The sequence below is a fragment of the Pseudorca crassidens genome, chromosome 13 (genome assembly GCF_039906515.1).
Source record: "Pseudorca crassidens isolate mPseCra1 chromosome 13, mPseCra1.hap1, whole genome shotgun sequence".
Taxonomy (NCBI): Eukaryota; Metazoa; Chordata; class Mammalia; order Artiodactyla; family Delphinidae; genus Pseudorca; species Pseudorca crassidens.
Window position 1 is genome coordinate 49,762,241 of NC_090308.1, and position 17,884 is coordinate 49,780,124.

Consider the following 17,884-nt stretch of genomic DNA (forward strand, 5'->3'; position numbering starts at 1 on the left):
CTCTCTGCCATTCTCAGTGGGTTGTTGTGAATATTAAATGAGTTAATACATGTAAATCACTTGGAAGAGTGCCTAGCACTTAGTCAAAGTAAGATGGAGGACGGGGAGGGGGAGGATGAGGATGCCTTTCCTCTTCAGGAATGCAAGTGCCGTTCCTTCCACACCTATCTCAATCTCTCTGATCATTTTTCTATTTTCTTATTCACTTCTTTATGTATGATTTCCTCTAGCTTATCCACCATGTCTGATTGCATTTTCAGCTGCTTTTATTCTCACTTTTAATTTCTAATGTGGCTTTTCTCTCCATGTTTATACATTTTTCTTTCATTCTTTTTTGAGAACTGTGAGCATGTTTGCATTCTTTATGTGGGCTTAAAATCTCTAATTTGAATTCTTATAACCCAACAAAGAGCTCTTTTCCTCTTTTTTTAAAAAGAGGGTAACAACATTATCTGTAATTTCTTTGACACTATGGACAATTGCTTTAACTCTCCTTATTCTTGGAGGGTAGTTCCTTTTGCGATCCATTTCCTTCATCTGTCTTTTGTTATGTTCCTTACAAAGCCCATACTCAAGTTCCATGTTAACTCTTGTGCTAACATTACTTATACTTGAAACAGAGCCATGTATTTGTTGAAGAATGAAAATGGTCCATGGAGGGAGAGAACTGGGGTGCTCGGTAGCTTCAACTTTAGTTTTCCTGAACATCCATCCACCAGGTCTTGTTATTTTTCTTGACCTGCAGTGTGTGTTCCCTTGGTTTGTATGTACCAGGTTTCATGACTCACAGAAAAGCCCCTTTACAGGCTAGGTTCCTTGGGTTCTAATCTATCAAACTCCCTCCCCCATAAACACACACACCAACTGACTGGATCACAGGAAACAAGGAGAGCGTGTCACCCTCAGCTCCATTCCCCCGTGTCACTTCACACTCTGGATCTTTTTCTTTTTTTTGGCCGTGCTGCACAGCTTAGGGGATCTTAGTTCCCTGACCAGGGATTGAACCTGGGCCCTCAGCAATGAAAACACAGAGCCCTAACCACTGGACCACCAGGGAATTCCCCACACTCTGGATCTTGAAGGGGGCCTCTACTGTGGCTTCCCCACTTCTCCTGTCATTTCTTTCATTAAAGACTACTGGATACACCTCTCTTAACTAAGAGACTCGCTTTTAGTGAAATTTGTTTCTTGCTGGAGTCTGAGGAGGTGTCTGCTCTCAAATTACCCCCCGTCCTCATCTATATTTCACAAAGTCTAGTAGGTTAACTAGACTCTTTTGGTTGCAATATTCCAAGCGACATAAACCTAATCTTAAGTACCATAAGCTGTTCCTGTCAAAATAAATCAATAAAGGAAAGAAGAAAGAAAGATAAAAAAGGAAAGAAAAGAAAAAGGAAGGAAGGAAGGAAGAAGAGTGTAAGAGAGAGAGAAAGAAAAAGGAACATATTGGCTCATGAAACAGAGCAGTCTGCAGTGTGGATGTGGTGGCCTCAGGCACAGCTGGATCTAGGGGTTTATATGTCATCCTTGAACTCAGTCACTGTCTCCATTCCTCGGCTCTGTTTGTTTCTACATCACTTCCCAGACAGACTCACCCTCCACAAGGCAATGAAATAGCCACTGTTGGCTCCAAGTCAACATCATCTTTACAGCTTGTGAACTTGGAGAAAGAGCACTTTCCCCAAAGGCTTTGGCAAAAGTCCCAGGGAAGGATGCAATTGGTCTGGCTTGGATCATGTACCCACCTCTAAACCAACAGCTATCATTCCACAGCCTATAGTGAGGGCTGGGAGGAGATGGAAGTGAAGGAGCACAGTTTTTTCCACTTTATATATTAGAAAACTGACTCCCTGAAAGTGTTCAGAGACTTGTCAAAGAACACACAGCTGAATCAAGTGGCTGAGAGAGAACCAATCCTAAATCCACAGACTCTGGTCCCCCAACAAAGAGTTCTCGACTCTCCACAACTGAATGCTGTTGGGCTTTCCTCCTAAAAATCACACTTCCAAACCACGAGAGTTTGAACAATGTTTATACAGAAAGCCTTAAAAGGTTTTAAAAAGCAGATGTATAAAGGGGTTCATCAGATAGAACCACTGGATGGATGATGGATGGAGATATACACACAGACATATTCTAATGGAAGCTATTTTCAAAACATGGCAACATAAAGTAAGAGAAGACAGAGTGTTGTTAAGAGCAGGCCTGCCAAACCTTGACTGAATCCTCAAACGGACACACAGACTGTCGTAACTGGCACGCTGTTTGAAGACGACAGTTCAATAGGGGCTAGAGATTGCATTCTCTTCTGGAAAGTGAGAGAGTGCTTCCTCCCCGCCCCCCGCCCACCTTGCTTGCAATGATGCCTTGCTCAGCATTTTTTTTTTTTGGCGGTACGCGGGCCTCTCACTGCTGTGGCCTCTCCCATTGCGGAGCACAGGCTCCAGACGCGCAGGCTCAGCGGCCATGGCTCACGGGCCCAGCCGCTCCGCGGCATGTGGGATCTATCCGAAGCAGGGCACGAACCCGTGTCCCCTGCATCGGCAGGCGGACTCTCATGACCAGCATAAAGTTAAACTCCAGTCCATCCCAGGTCTGAGCTTATTCTAAATTATAGGTTTCCCTAAAATCAATGTGGTTTCATTGAATTAAACTACTCCTTTCTCTCCCTGGCCCAAGAAGTCCTGACATGAAGGTGGAGGCTCCCACGCTGGACTGGCAGCAAGGACCCTGTGCGGGGAGCGTGACCTCACTTCCTCTGTCCCCTACACAAGCTGCTCGCACTCCTTCTCAGCCCTCAGCCCACTGTCGGTTCCTGCTGCCCCCTCTTCCACTTACGCAATCCCTTCCCTCCCTTCTCCTGCCAGCCCAGTTCACTGACAAGAGTCTTCATTTTCCACTTTCTGGTGTAAACATGGAAACATGTTAATTGAGGGTAGGGCTTCAGCATCAAGACTGGGAATACTCCACTGCAGAGCAAAGATCATTTCTTGGAATTATTCACTTAAATGTTTACCAGAAACAACTATCAAGTGTTCCAGACTGATTCACAAATGTAATTAGTGAAAGAACTGCGAATAGTTTCCATTTTCCGGTTTGTTTTAATCCTACTGTATAAAAATATTTTGTGGGGGAATCACCTCAGCAAAAGTTCCATCCAATGACTAAAGGAGGTGAAGATTCCGAAAGCCAAAATGTTACTGGAAGTTAAACTTGCCAGGGTGTATGGCAAACCCAAAACAGACGCAATCACTATACGATGCAAAAGCCATCCTAACAAGGCAAAAAGAAAACAATTAGTGCTGCCGCCAGTGCCTCATAATTTTGGACAGTCAGGAAGAAGTGCCTCTAGCCCCTAACTGATTTCTCCTTTGCTGTTCGTGGGATAAAATATGTAACTGAAAATGCCTTTGCTGTCCCAGACTGAGGAAGACATAATGAACCCTGGCTTGCCAGATTATTCTGCAACATCTGAAGGCTTGCAAGAAGAAAAAAGAAAAAAGAAAACAGCTCTTGTCTGGTTTTTCCTAGTCAACTTTAATTACTGTAAGGATGGGTGCAGCAAGATAAATGTTTCCTTTTCAGTTCAGTGCTGAAAGAAACACAAGTTTTGCTGCTGCCTTTTATGTTTAAGCTCTGAGGTCCGCAGCCTATTCTTATTCACTAACTGGAAAAGATTTGTCGCAATGGCTAGTTTGATGTTTTGTGCTCAACTCCCAAAGTCCCAATTTGAAGTCCTCTTCCACTTAAGGAGACATTTCATTTTTACTTTAATTTAAAAAATGTTCTGAATGCAAAGCGACATTACAAGGACTACTAGGTTGCCTAATATAAATTCTGTGTGTGCAAAGCTCTTCAGGCTGTGTCAGCAGACAAGGTCAGTTCAGCTAAACTAACCCGCTGCCAAGCAGCCAGTAGGGGTGGGAGGAGTTTTAAGCACACAACATGTGGACAAGCCAAAGTCAGACCCAAATCTAAGTGAGGGCAACAAGCATTTGGTCTTAAAATGGCCCATGGAATTTAATCTTGTTAAGCAAATTCGAACTGGGCAGTTGCCCACAATGACCCAATGGAAAGTCGTAGAAAAATATCTCTTAACTGAGTGCCCCTGTCCAGTGCAAGACCTTCTGCCTATCTTAGCATCACTACTGGCTGGGACTGGAAAACAGAGCCTGCTCTGTTCCCCACCCTGGTTCCCCAGTTAGTCAAGGCTTCTTTAGGGAAATACCAGTGTAAGAATTCACACAGTCCATACAGTGAACATTCTCTACAACTTCTTAATATGGTAGGAAAATTGCTCCTCAATTTCCTAGGGGAAGCCTAGAAAGCCCTACACAGGAACACGGTATGAATTTAGGGGTTCCTAGATGGGATGGGAGTGAAAGGATCACAGACTGGGGTGAAAAAAGCCTTATCTAGGAACATGGTATGAAATAGAGTAATCCTCAATCATTCATTTTATGAGGGATTAGTAGTGAGATATCATAGATAAGAGAAATCCACAGGACTCTCCTGTTTTAACTATTAGTTTCCAAAATAAATATTCTAATCCAAGTTTCTACTGCAGAATAAAATAAATCAAGTGTCCACTCTTTGGTGGAGTCAACAACAGCGAACTAACCTAAAGGGAGGTAATGAGACATTCCAGCCCGGGCAAGAATCCCAAGTAACACAAACAGAATGATCAGTCATCACTCAAGGGCTTGCTAGAACAGCCCAAATAAAGCAGAGACGTTATTCTGACAGTCCTATCAAAGCAGCACTTTGGCAGGTATGACTGTTTTCCTGAGGATTAAAGAGGGAGATGTAAAATCAACCCCATTCAGCTGTGAGAAGACATCTCTCCCTACTCATGCATCATTAACTTAAATTTTGTTTACATAAAAGGGGAAAATGCAAATCAATCATCTACATAAGACAGAGAGCAAACTGGTAAATGACATAGTTGTCCTGACTGGAAAGTTAAATGAAAAGAATACTGACCTTCCCCTTCTGAGATGAGATGGCAAGGATGCTGCCCCTTTGAAAATTTCTTGCTCCTTGATTTCACCGAAGTCTCCGTCATACGTTAGCTGAGGTGGGTGACTCAAGTGGCCAATGGCATTTGATTCTGTTAAATAAATCCCATGTATTTTCACCATAGAGTCCCCCATCGTAACTGTTTCTTTGGATTCCACTCTCTTTGCTGTAATAACCAAGGAAATGTTTTGTCAAAGCATTTCTTATTTTAGGAATCACTACCTTTCAATATATTTTTTTCAATCCAAGAATTTATACAATTTTAAAACTACATATGGGGCTTCCCTGGTGGCGCAGTGGTTGAGAGTCCGCCTGCCAATGCAGGGGACATGGGTTTGTGTCCCGGTCCAGGAGGATCCCACATGCCGCGGAGCAGCTGGGCCCGTGAGCCATGGCCGCTGAGTCTGCGCGTCCGGAGCCTGTGCTCCACAACGGGAGAGGCCACAACGGTGAGAGCCCGTGTACCGCAAAAAAAAAAAAAAAAAAACTACATATGACTTATAGTGATCAAGTCTGGAATTGTACGGATAAAGCCTCCCTGAACGTATGCAAGACCTCACCACTATTTTAGGTTTGACATCATCAATACAGCAGGTAAAAATGAATAGAATCTTAGCTCTATTAGCTTTGAGTCTACCTGTAGGTAAATACTCTAATTGAGGTTTATGAACTACCTAAGTCCACATAAATACTTCTGTGTCCCATAACAATTCTTCTTCCTGAATTTGATCATGTTAGTAACTTTTCATTCAGAAATATTTACTGAGTACCTTCCTGATGTCAGGCACTGTCCTAAGCACTTGGGATGCATTAGTGACAGAACAAAGATCCCTGCCCTCATAGGGCTTACATCCTAACAATACACCTGTTTACACAATAGACAATAAGTAACAGACCATAATAAATGAAGTATATAGATAATAAGTGCTATGGAAAAAAAGCAAAAGTAGAAAAGTGGAGAAGGGTAAAAGGGGATTGGGAATTGGGGCAGGTAGCAATTTTGAACAGGTGGGCATGGCAGGCAAACCCTTACTGGAGGTAAGGCATCAAGCCACCAGATGATGAGGGACAGTATTTCCAGCAGAGGGAACAGCTCGTGCGGAGGCCCAAAGGCAGGAGTGTGCCTGGCATGCTCAAGTGGAGTGTGTGACGGGAAGGGGAGGAGAAAGGTGATCAGAGAAGCAGGGGCCGGCTCTTGGAGGCCCAGCAGACGACTCCCAGGCGGGGACACAGGAGGGCACTGAAACACTTAGAAGGCTTTCTAAAAAGGAATAAGATAAAGTTGCAAAAAGGAAGTCCAGTCTCTGAACTGAAACACCTACTGTGTTTACGGCTACAGATCCTTAGACTTAAAATACAACACTGTTTCTTCATCAGCAAATTGACATTAGGAAGAGCTTACCCACGATGCTACTACTATACTCTAGTCCGTGATAAAATATGTTTTTCAAAGGGGCAAGAGGGATGAGCTTCATATAGAGAAACAGTTTTGCAAGCTTTTCCAAAATGACTCAAGGTTTCCTTTTCTGCACTTGAACCATCAAACCAATAAAAACCAACAATAACAAATCCACCTCGTCTGCTCCTCTAAGCTCCGTGCTTTCCAAACACTGAATTTTACAACAGAAAGGAACCTTAGAGATTGGCTAGTCTAACCTTCATTTTTCAGATGAGAAAATGGAGAACCCAAAAGGTAAGGTGACCAGTCTAAGGTCACAGAGCAGGTTCGGGGAGAGCCGAGACTGTATGGTGGGGAGAGCATGGGCTTGGCATTCCATGAGACTTGGGGTCAAGTACAGGCTGTGTGATGCAGGCAGCTCACTCAGCTTCTCTCCCCTTCCTCAAGTGGTCCCAAGTGATAATGGCCTGGTAAAGTGACTTCTGTGGTGCTAGCACACTCAAAACCCAGAAGTTATGATCATTATTATTAATGGAACCCACGAATCCTGACTTCTAGTCCAGGGCTCTCTCCACAGCACCAGACAACCTTAAATATCTTTAGGTCTGAATTACAACGCACATACTTCATTTTAGATTACAAAGCACTGTTAGCCTGTCCCTATATTTTAGTATTCGTTTCTTTTACTCCACAAATATTTATGAAGCATCCACTGCCACGTGCCAGATGCTGTTGCAGGGGCTGGTGGTCCAGTGGTGAACTGAGAAGTCCCAGCCGCCATGGAGCTTCTGTCCTAGAGGGAAAAATGCAACCCTACTTGTGGATGGAGGAGCTGCAGCCCCTCTGTCTTCACAAGCTACTGGAGCGAGCTGTCAGTTATTACTACAGCGAAGAGTGGCCCCGGCGGGCTTCCCTGGTGGCGCAGTGGTTGAGAGTCCGCCTGCCGATGCAGGGGACGCGGGTTCGTGCCCCGGTCCGGGAAGATCCCACATGCCGCGGAGCGGCTGGGCCCGTGAGCCATGGCCGCTGAGCCTGCGCGTCCGGAGCCTGTGCCCCGCAGCGGGAGAGGCCACAACAGTGAGAGGCCCGCGTACCACAAAAAAAAAAAAAAAAAAAAAAAAGAGTGGCCCCGGGGCTCACTCTTACTCCTGCTAGATGTCCACCATTCAACTGAACATGAGTAACGATGCTCTAGGTCTCTCTGGAAAATATGTGCAGCACGTTGTACTAATTTTGTAACAGATCATGGTACACTTCAAAAGGATTCTACAACCAGTAGCCTTACCGTGTAGGAACTGTCCTGTTTCACAGATATTTTCTTTGGCACTTACTATAGACTACACCCTGTTTCATGCTCTCGGGCTTCAAACAGAGAAAACCACTTTTCCTACTGAAGTTGTTCAGTCTAGTAGGGGAAACAGAGAGGCAGATGCGTCCAGACAGAGATTCAGTACAGTGTGGTCTGCGCCAGGTAAGGACGAGTAAGAGAGCAGGGGAGTCCTGAGGGGTTGGAGTTGGTCAGGGAAAGATTCATAGAGAAGATGGAGCCTGAAAAGCATTCCAAAGGGTTAATAGGAGGCCAAAAAAGAGTTCTGAGAAAAGGGAACAAAAGTCTGGCGTGAGAGTCAGCTTCAAGTGTGTCGAAGCTGTACAGTCAAGCAGGACCCCATGCTTAGAAGGGCCTTGAACTTGGTTTAATGATTTGCTGTTGCCATCTTGAAATTCTAAACGATTTTTGAACAAAGAGCTCCATTCTCATTATGCCTGTGTCCAGCGAATTATATAGCAGACGGCATGAGGCATGAAACAGCAGGATGGGTGTGGGGAACTCTAAGGGTTCCATATTGCTGGTGCGCAGACCAGAGGCAGGGGGTGTAGGCAGGCAAAGGAGAGGGGCGAGAAGGGCCTGGAATGTTAGGCTGGGGCAGAACTATGCACGCTACACAGTGAAGACTTCATCCCCTGGACCAGGAGTCAGCAAACTGCAGCCCCACCAAATCTGGCCTGCCCCCTGTTTCTGTATAGCCTGCAAGCTAAGAATGGCTTTTATATTTTTAAATGGTTGAGCAAAAAAAAAAAAAGAAATCAAAAGAACAATATTTTGTAACATGTGAAAATTATATGAAATTCGAATTTTAGCAGCCATAAATCAGTCTGCTGCAATGCAGAGTTGAGTAGGTTGAACAGAGACTCTATGGCCCACTAGGTCTAAAACATTCACCCTCTGGCCCTTTACAGAAGAAGTTTGCCAACTTCTGCGCTAGGTCGGTGTTTCCCAAACTGTGTTCCCCAAAAGACAGATTCCACAGTCAAGTAGGTTTGTAAAATGCTGGGCTGAATTTAAACGAAACAGGTGACTTTACTAGATGGCCTTCCCCACCCTTTACTATGCTCACGTGCACTGTGGCTCTCCAAGAGGGAGGGGAAGTAGGCACAGGTTGAGCACAGGACCCTTCCTCCAAGGAAAAGCTATTAATATTTTTGCCAAAAGTGTTCCCTGGAACTGTTTGGCAAGCTCTCCTTTAGGCACGGGGGGCCCTCTGAAAGGTTTTCAGCAAGAAGATGATGCAAATCTAATTTTTATTTGCTTCCTGACCTCTTGTCCCTTATGGCACACGGAGAGAAAACCATCGTCTTTCATGGCCCACTGGGATGAAGGGACAAGGCAGCTGCTCACAGCCATGTCTGCGCGGGCGCTTGGTGCCCACGTTCTGCTGGCTGCTCCAAGGGCCAGGGTCCTTGTGCTGACCCACCTGCAGCCCCCCAGCGAGCGGAGGGTGGAGCAGGAAAGGAGCGCTGGATGACCAGGGACAAGGCAAGAGGTGATAAAAGCAGTGGGGCAGTGTTGGGATGGAGAATACAGACCCGGGGATATTTAGGAAGCCCACATAGGAAGCCTGTCCATGGCGGCTAAGACGAAAGAGATCGTGAGAAGGTGGAGCCTGCACTGCGGTCTCCGTGCAGCTGGAGTAAGGGGGGCATTAGCAACACGGTCACCTCCAGCCAAAAACCCTATTTGAACACAAGTGATTAAACTGCTGGCCCTACAAACACGACGACACACATCTTTTCTTTCACTTTCTTCAAACAGGAATTCCAAACCTGCCACGGCACCAAACCAGCCCTGCCTGGGGAGGTGTCAGCTACTAATGACTTCACACCAGGGGCAGGGACATTCCCTCTGTCTCAGTCTCCACCACAGGCCTTTAGAGCCTGTTACCCAACAAAGGATACCTTTTCTAAACAATAGGGACTCTGAAACAAGCCCAGGAGCTCCTGTACAAAGGAAAATGAGTCCAAGGCTGGAGCATTAGAATGGTTTTTTAAATTGGGTGATGTGTGCTTTTAAAAGACAATGACTTTTTACTGCCTCTGTTTCCTGGGTGCTGACGCAGACCCCAGGGATGATGGGAGTGGTGAAGGGGGCAACTGCCCACAGGGTGGATGGAAGAACAGAAACAGGGACGTGCCTCGGCTGGTGGGGAAACATCTGTCTCTCCTGTCACCTTCACACACATGGCAACAGCTCAGCAAGCAGCAGGATTTTCAAATGGAAGCCACCGAGAGTTAAATGTGTGCGGCATTCAGGCTCAGAAGCAAAAACAGCTGATAAACAACAGCTCAGCAACCCTCACTCCGGCTCTGCCATCCTGTTTACAAGAAGTGACCCTGTTCCTATCCGAGTCTGACCTCACCCTGCACCGTGGCTCCCGAGCCCGTTGCCTCTCACCTTGGCAAGGACTCGGCTCCCGTAAGTACCAATTCTTTCTGATGTAACTGGTCTGACTGGGGCCCTGGTGGTGCAACATCTGAAAAGTCCCTCGGGTGAGTCTAAACGTGCAGCTACTATTAAGAAACAGAAATCAGATGATGTCTCTCCCTTGCTCAAACCCTGCCCTGGCTTTTCACTGCAGGAAGAATAAAGTCCTGGCCATGTCCCCCCTGGCCCGGCCCTGACTGGGCCCTGTGTCCTCAGCTCCCTCCCCCTTCCAGCCACATGGGCCTTGGGGTCCACCAGCCAAGTCTGCGCCCATCTCCGGCCTCAGCTTCAGCCTGGGCACTGTGTTTACAGATTTCCGCCCGGCTGCCTTCTCCTCATTATTCACATTTCAACTCAGAGGCCACCTCCTCAAGGACACCTTCCAGAGGTGACACGATTCCTCCTGCCACAGTCACTCCCTAGCCCAGCATCTAGCTCACCTTCTTCTCAGCACTCAGAACCCAACTGCTGTCTTACTTCTTGGCTTTCCAGTTTATCGCCTGTCTCCCCTCATGAGCTCTTTGAGGGCAGGACTCTGTTGGCCTAGACTGGCACCTGGCAGTTAGTAGGGGCTCAATAAATACCTGATTGACTGTTAGAAGAGAAACAAACTGGGACATCAAGGTAAGGCAGATTGCCTCATTACACACTCCATACGCCATCGAGGTGTGGCACGCACACCCTGCGCTGTCTCTGTCTTTTCCTTTCTCCTTGATTGTACCTCTTCAGCTGCATCAGGGATCATTAGGGACCAGACAGGAAAATGAGTGCAGTGGGCGGGGGAGACATGGGGACTGCAGATCATATCCCGGGCTAATGGGGCTGGGGGCTACTCAGCTCAATCACTCCCCATGGGGGCTGCACAGAAAGCGGGCCCAGCGCTTGCCAGATCTTCCAATTTTTCACAAAAAGTCATACATCTAGATTCTTCCATAAGACCTTCTACATTTAAATGTTGGTGACTAATTAAAAGAAAAGGCTTGTATGTCAAACAAGTAGGATCCTAAGGTGGTGGCTTGTAACTTTTGGGATCATCTTCAGATTATCTCCTCTCTCTGAGTGTAAACCTATCCCTCCTCTTCATCAATCCTGTTGACTGAAGGAGGGCCAATTCTATCAGCCCCTGTTAAAGGGGATTTCTAACTTTTGGGGCTACATATAGTAATGATAAATTTGTAATGTAAATATAATGTATAGTAAACTTGTAATATGATCCTGAACACACGTGTACGTGACTGAAGTAAAGTCCTTGAAGCCATACTAGCATTTATTGTCTGCAATGTGCCCTGACATTTTCCATTCTATTTTATTCTACTTCATTGTTTTAAATGTTTGTGTGATCCACTAAATCGATTGTCATCCAACTAACCGGACATTTCCTACAGTTTGAAAAACTCTTAGTGTGCCCTGGACAGGGGGTGATTCCAATTATTGGGGGCATTCCTTAGGATGTGAGGTTTTTAGCTTCTCTGTTTCCAGGTTTAGATACATGCCAGCACTTCTGTGGCCACAGGATAAGCCCCATTCAACTTGTGGTTACATTTTCACATGGGATCAGAAAGGTATTTTCAAAGACCTAAGCTTAGCGTACATTATATGAATCTTAAATATGCCTAATGAAATTAACAACTTTTTGAACTCTAATTTAGAAATGATTTCCAATATATCAATAGGTAAACGCATTCATTAAAGAACACTTATCCTAATATTCTTTTTCTACCAAGTAACTTTTCTTTTTTTTTTTTTTGTGGTACGCGGGCCTCTCACTGCTGTGGCCTCTCCCGTTGCGGAGCACAGGCTCCGGACGCGCAGGCTCAGCGGCCGTGGCTCACGGGCCCAGCCGCTCCGCGGCATGTGGGATCTTCCCGGACCGGGGCATGAACCCGCGTCCCCTGCATCGGCAGGTGGACCCCCAACCACTGCGCCACCAGGGAAGCCCCAAGTAACTTTTTTTAAAAAAACCTTAATAAACACCCATAAAATGTTTCTTAACCAGCTTTTGCACAAGATTAATGAAGTTAACATAAAAAATCATGTGCAGTTTGAAAAACATCATATAAAAATAACTCTTGTGTGCAAACTCAAGAAACATGCTTGCCCCCAGGTTTTAAAGGATGTTACGTGGCCTTACGCTGAGCAGGAGGAAGGGTCATGTCTGGCAGAAGAGCCCCCTGCGAGGCCGCCCTGTGTAAGCGCGCCCGGGCACTGCTTATCCTTCTAATCTTCGTGGGGTCCACTGGGGGTTTTGGAAAGGAATGGCAGGGATCCTCTTCTGTGGCAGGAGATGCTGGAGGTTTTGGTTTCTGGAAAGAGATTTTTTTTAAATGATTGGCATGAGTTTGTCTTGAATAAGACTCACCACTCAGAGCTGGCCCTGACACTTCCAGAGGAGCACAGGGCTTCCTGCCTGGCTTCTCCCCAGCCCCCTGGTTCTCCGTCTCGTTGGCCCACCTTGCTTAATGTGTCAGGTATATAACACTTTTTCATTGTTTTGTCAATTATATTGTATGAAATACTCTACTGTCCTGCTTAGTGTATTTGAAAAAAAAAGGTTTACCCATGCCAGCAAACAGATCTCTACAAGAGACTATAAAATATGGTATAGTACATTCAACATACTTTGTAAATTTTTGTGTTCGATTCAGCTCAGAAAACATTTATTGGGCACCCACATGTGCCAAGAACTGTGTGGAATTTAAATACTACCTTTATATATTTTGGACTTGACAGAAGTATCTTTTTAATGATATAAAAAAATTTTTAATAATGTAGATTAAAAAGTCACAAAACAGAAGAGCAATAAGTAGTCTTGGACTTATGATATGAAAATGTTTTATTTGCTACATCTCAAAAATTCTATGCTGATACCCTTAGAAAAGGGACATTACTAGCAAAATTCCAGTTCCTTAAAGACTTAAAACCACCTGCACCAAGCACTGTGCCACCCAGAGCACCCTCTGGCCTAACCTCCAGGTGGCAGTGGCCTCCAACCCAACCTGGGGCCGCAGCCTCACAGGGGCCTAAACTCCCACTTTTTGCCTGGTGGTGTTGCCTGGTGGCCCAAGGCAACAAGATTATCTGTCTATGAAAGCACAATCTTATGCAGCAAGTGCTTCTAGCTCTCTAGCCAAAAGTAATCAAGTTAAAGTTCCTCAAATCACTTACATACTGTGTGAAGTAAGTGACTCTCAATCCAATAGGTTAATTAACAAATTTTTTAAAAATCTAGTGTGACATTCAAGTCAGATAATTTAGAAAAATGGGTGAGGTCATCTATCATATATGACACAGAATTTCACTCATTTTCTCATATACATTAATAGAACACAGACATCTATATTAGTGTTCTCCTCTCAAGAATCTGCTTATTTCAATAACGGTAACATTTTTCAAAATATTTTTTATATCCTGTTGGTCATTTACATCTGTAAACGGTTCATAAACCAGACCCAAATAAAACCCAAAATCGGTTTTATGACTATAGAGATACATTCTTCTAAACACAGTTAAAAAAGCATAAATAAAATAATCAGCATAATAGACAGGAAGAGTAAATGACTCTGAGATCAAACCCACTTACTAGTTATGTGAACTTGGGTGGGCCATTTACTTCTTTGAACTTGCCCAGCTATCAAATGGAGACAGCAGTTCCCTTCTTGCAGGGACACTGATATATATACAAGTCTTCTTATGGAGACTCAAGATATGCTAGCTCCCTCCCTAGCATATCTCGGTAAGCTGCTCACCCTTTACCAGATTTGGTTCCACGTTACTTTTAAGTCTCAAAAGCTAAGGCCCTAGATCCTGAGGCAACCTTGCTGGAAAAAAGATCCCGAATTCAGAGGGGTTTATTCTGAAGGAGACAACACTCATCTATCTGTATAAATTATGTTATATTTGTTTAATAAAGAGTCGGTTTACTTTACAGCCTCCTTAATTTGTTGCAAAATATTCATAAGAATGTGACTTAGGCCATGAAACTAATAGCAACAATAAAATCTAAGAGTATGATATAGGCAAATAAGTGCTCTACATTTAATTATGAAAGATGAAATACATAAGTATAACCTTCTCAATACTGAATGTGGATTCAAGGTTTTCTTATCTCAAAATGTCTGTACTCTGCAGGTACCTTGCATCTGAAACAAAGATTGAGAAGTCTGCCAAACAATAATAACGCAGACAAAGTAAATGGCTGCTTTTACAGATGCCGTAACTATTAGAAATGTTTTGGGTACTAAATAAACGATCTTATAAAATAGAAAATGTGGTTTTGCAATGCTAATTTTTACCCAGAAGGGAATAACTGAATTATCTCTGGATGGCAAGATAAATCCCCTTAACTGCTCCTTGATAAAAGGCATTATTTTCCTAGTGCAAAATTAGTCATTGCTTGCATAATAAAAAATTAGTTCCATTTTACTACTGACCTTTACTAAATTATGTATCGCATTTAAACCTATACCTCATTGGACTACTTAAAATATAAAGTGATGCGTGTGAAGCATTTTTAATTCTCCAAGGGAAAACGAAACAAGCCATCAATTTCTATCATGTCAGGTTCTACAAAATGTTCTTTCACTCTGTGGAGCAAAATGGCTTTTTTGAAGCACAAGAGTAAAAATTTTTTCTTGTAAAATTCACTTCATTTTATAATTCAGAGAATGTTGCAAGTGGGTTTAAATCTTCACTTGAGAACCTTACCTCCCTCAAGTTTTGTGTCATAATACTAGCCAGTGACTGGCGTATAACCAAGGTACTGGAAAAGTCAGATTTCAAGATCTGTCCTGTTAGAGAAAACTGCTAGAGTCCCTTGAAGACTGAAAGACTATTTTCATAGAACAACCCAATCAACGAAGACAAACCCCCTAGAATATTTAAGGGGTCTGGCTGGCCTTGACTCTCATCCCAGCACGGTGGGCCCTGACCAGCTTCTGACCTGGCTCCTCCGGATCACCAGCTGGGAAGGTGGGGTCCCACTCTACATGAGGACTGGAAAAGGGGGTCCAAGACCTCCCATCTCAGAAGGTTGCTGTAATTTAATCTGTAAGGCAACAGAACACACACACACACACACACACACACACACACACACACACACACCCCTCTTTGGATGTGGCAATTGTAGGTGCATTTCTATTACTATGATTTTCTCCACAGGTCCTCTGGCCTCCTCTGTCACTCCCAGCATGTGATTCACTGCTGTAATGTCACCCTTCCGTTTCAGAAACAGTGAAAGAAAAAACACTGCTTTGACATTCGCATTCTGCTCTTTCTTACCCTGGACCTCCCCTAGTCCAAAGGTATATATGGGCTTCTAAGTCCCTTTCTTTTTAAAATATATTCAGTTTTGTTTTACTTGTCAAATACTTGGAACTCGGTTCCTATAAGATACAAAAACGGGCTGAAACTAATCTATGCTGTGAGAAGTCAGGACGGTGGTCACCCTGGGAAGGTGGTTTCTGGGGCGCTGGTAATGACCTGTTTCTTTCTTCTTCAATGCTGGTTACCGAGTCTGTGGAGTTTGCGTAAATTTATCAAGCGGTACTCTTATGATCTGTGTCTTTTCAGTATGTCAGTAAAAAGTTTAATTAATAAAAATACCTGGGGACTTCCCTGGTGGTCCAGTGGTTAAGACTCCATGCTTCCACTGCAGGGGGCATGGGTTCCATCCCTGGTCGGGGAACTAAGATCCCACATGCTGCATGGTGCAGCCAAAAAAAAAAATACTTGGAGTGTAAATAACTAGGCTTTGTAAGTTTCAGAAACATAAGGAGAACTCTGTTTTGACAATGATAATGATGAAAGACAAAACTTCCTATTTCCTCAATCTCTTTTCCTACTTTATACAACCCTGTAAATCGGAACATCAGCTAACTAACCCGAGTGGCAGAACGGAAATAACTATCACTACACAACAGCCCCACGTCTCAGAGCTGTCGTGGGAAGGGGGAGAGCTGCTGAGAAAGAGAAAGCTGTGCAGGCACACCTACATAGAAGGTGGATATAAATGCTCATGGCAGACTGCAAACTGCAGTGCTTTCCCCTGACTTGTAAGATTACAGGTGCTAACGGGAACCCTGGTGAGCCGGGACCAGGAGTGTCAGTTCTCCTGTCATTCTCAGAAGCCCAGGGCGCTTCTAAGTGTAGGCAGCCCACACCTGCTGGAGGCTGTGGGAGGAGCACAGGCCAATAAGGGGAGGGGGTGGGCGGGGAGGGGACAGAGAGCTGTCAGCCTACAGGTGCAAAGAGTTGAGAGGATTTGTTAAATGTAGGAGCTGGAATGGGTCCTTCTTCCCTGCCTGAGGGCTGCATGAGGAACTATTAAAAGGCAAACCAGCCTGAGAAAGTGTCCCAGATCCAAAAAGTGCTGAAATTCAATTGTTTAGGTCTTCACAAATTCTTTCAGCAACTGCATCCTTAAGGAACTTAAGTATGTACCACCCCTCCCCCACCCTCTAGGGGTCGTTACCTCCCTCCCTCTCCCTGGGCTCCCATTGCCCCTGATCTCCCCTCTTTGTCAATTTAGTGGTCACCAGAGTCAAAGGGTTCTTTAAAAGGTCTAGTGGAAAGGAGGAGAAAAGGTGGAAGGGGAGGTAGTTATGAGGCCACTTTCAGGTTTTTTTGACCGGGAGCTCCAAACTTTAATTATGGTTTAAAACGAAATATACCTGAGACCCTTAAATAATGCACTCCAACAAAAAAACTCAAACTAACGGAGTTATTCTTAGCCTGATTTGCACATAGCACCCAACCATTCTGCGGTAAAGAAATTTAACTGCAGTGATCCTAAACAGAGGCAAATGCCAACATTATCTTTGCCTAACACCTAATCCTGCAGTCCAAGAACTATACTTTGACAGGGACCATGTGAACTCTAAAAATTTAGATTTTTAGGAAAGAGTGAGTCCCCCCAAATTACAGCAATATTAAAAACAAAGCATAGGAGTCAAACGACAGAACTGTAGAATGGAGAGCCACTCTGCAACAAGTCAGACCTACTGGGCTGCTAAACCGGGGGCCCTCTTGCTGTTGCTGGCTCAAAACCCAAGTGGTTTCCAAGGCTGTAGGTACAAGAAGCCATACGTCAACGATGGCTGACAAAATACAATACTTATTGCACACTGGTTCATGCTTCCTATTTTGGAATCTTATTTTTGTCATCTGCAATATAAGAACAAGTATAATCTTCCTCACAGAGGCATTTTGATGAGTACTTTGGGAATATATGATGCATTTTGAAACAATCGGGGTCATTTGGGCACGGACTATACATTAAATGATACTACTGAGTAACGTTAATTTTCTGATCTGTGATGATAGCATTGTGGTGTAGGAGACTGTCCCTGTTAATGTGAGATGCATGCTTAAATTTTTGTGGAAAAAGTCTTATAAGGGCTACAACTTACTTTAAAATAGTTCATCAAAAACAAACATACGGGGCTTCCCTGGTGGCACAGTGGTTGAGAGTCCGCCTGCCCATGCAGGGGACACGGGTTCGTGCCCCGGTCCGGGAAGATCCTACGTGCCGCGGAGCGGCTGGGCCCATGAGCCGTGGCCGCTGAGCCTGCGCATCCGGAGCCTGTGCTCCGCAACCGGAGAGGCCACAACAGTGAGAGGCCCACGTACCCCAAAAAAACAAAAAAACCCAAACATATGCACACACAAACATACACACACATAAACAGTAATAAAAATTGAGAAGC

General features: G+C 44.6%; 1 protein-coding gene across 5 annotated transcripts in view; it reads right to left on the reverse strand.

Annotated features, from left to right (window-relative positions):
* The window catches only part of ARMC2 (armadillo repeat containing 2), a 236,578-nt gene that overhangs the window by 101,218 nt on the left and 117,476 nt on the right, over positions 1-17,884 (reverse strand). For all 5 annotated transcript variants that reach the window (XM_067702383.1, XM_067702382.1, XM_067702384.1 and 2 more), the window contains 2 exons: positions 12,310-12,481; positions 4,984-5,185 (listed from right to left, as the gene is read on the reverse strand). In XM_067702383.1, the coding sequence (XP_067558484.1) occupies positions 4,984-5,185; positions 12,310-12,481 (374 nt within the window). The remainder of the gene's footprint in view (positions 1-4,983; positions 5,186-12,309; positions 12,482-17,884) is intronic.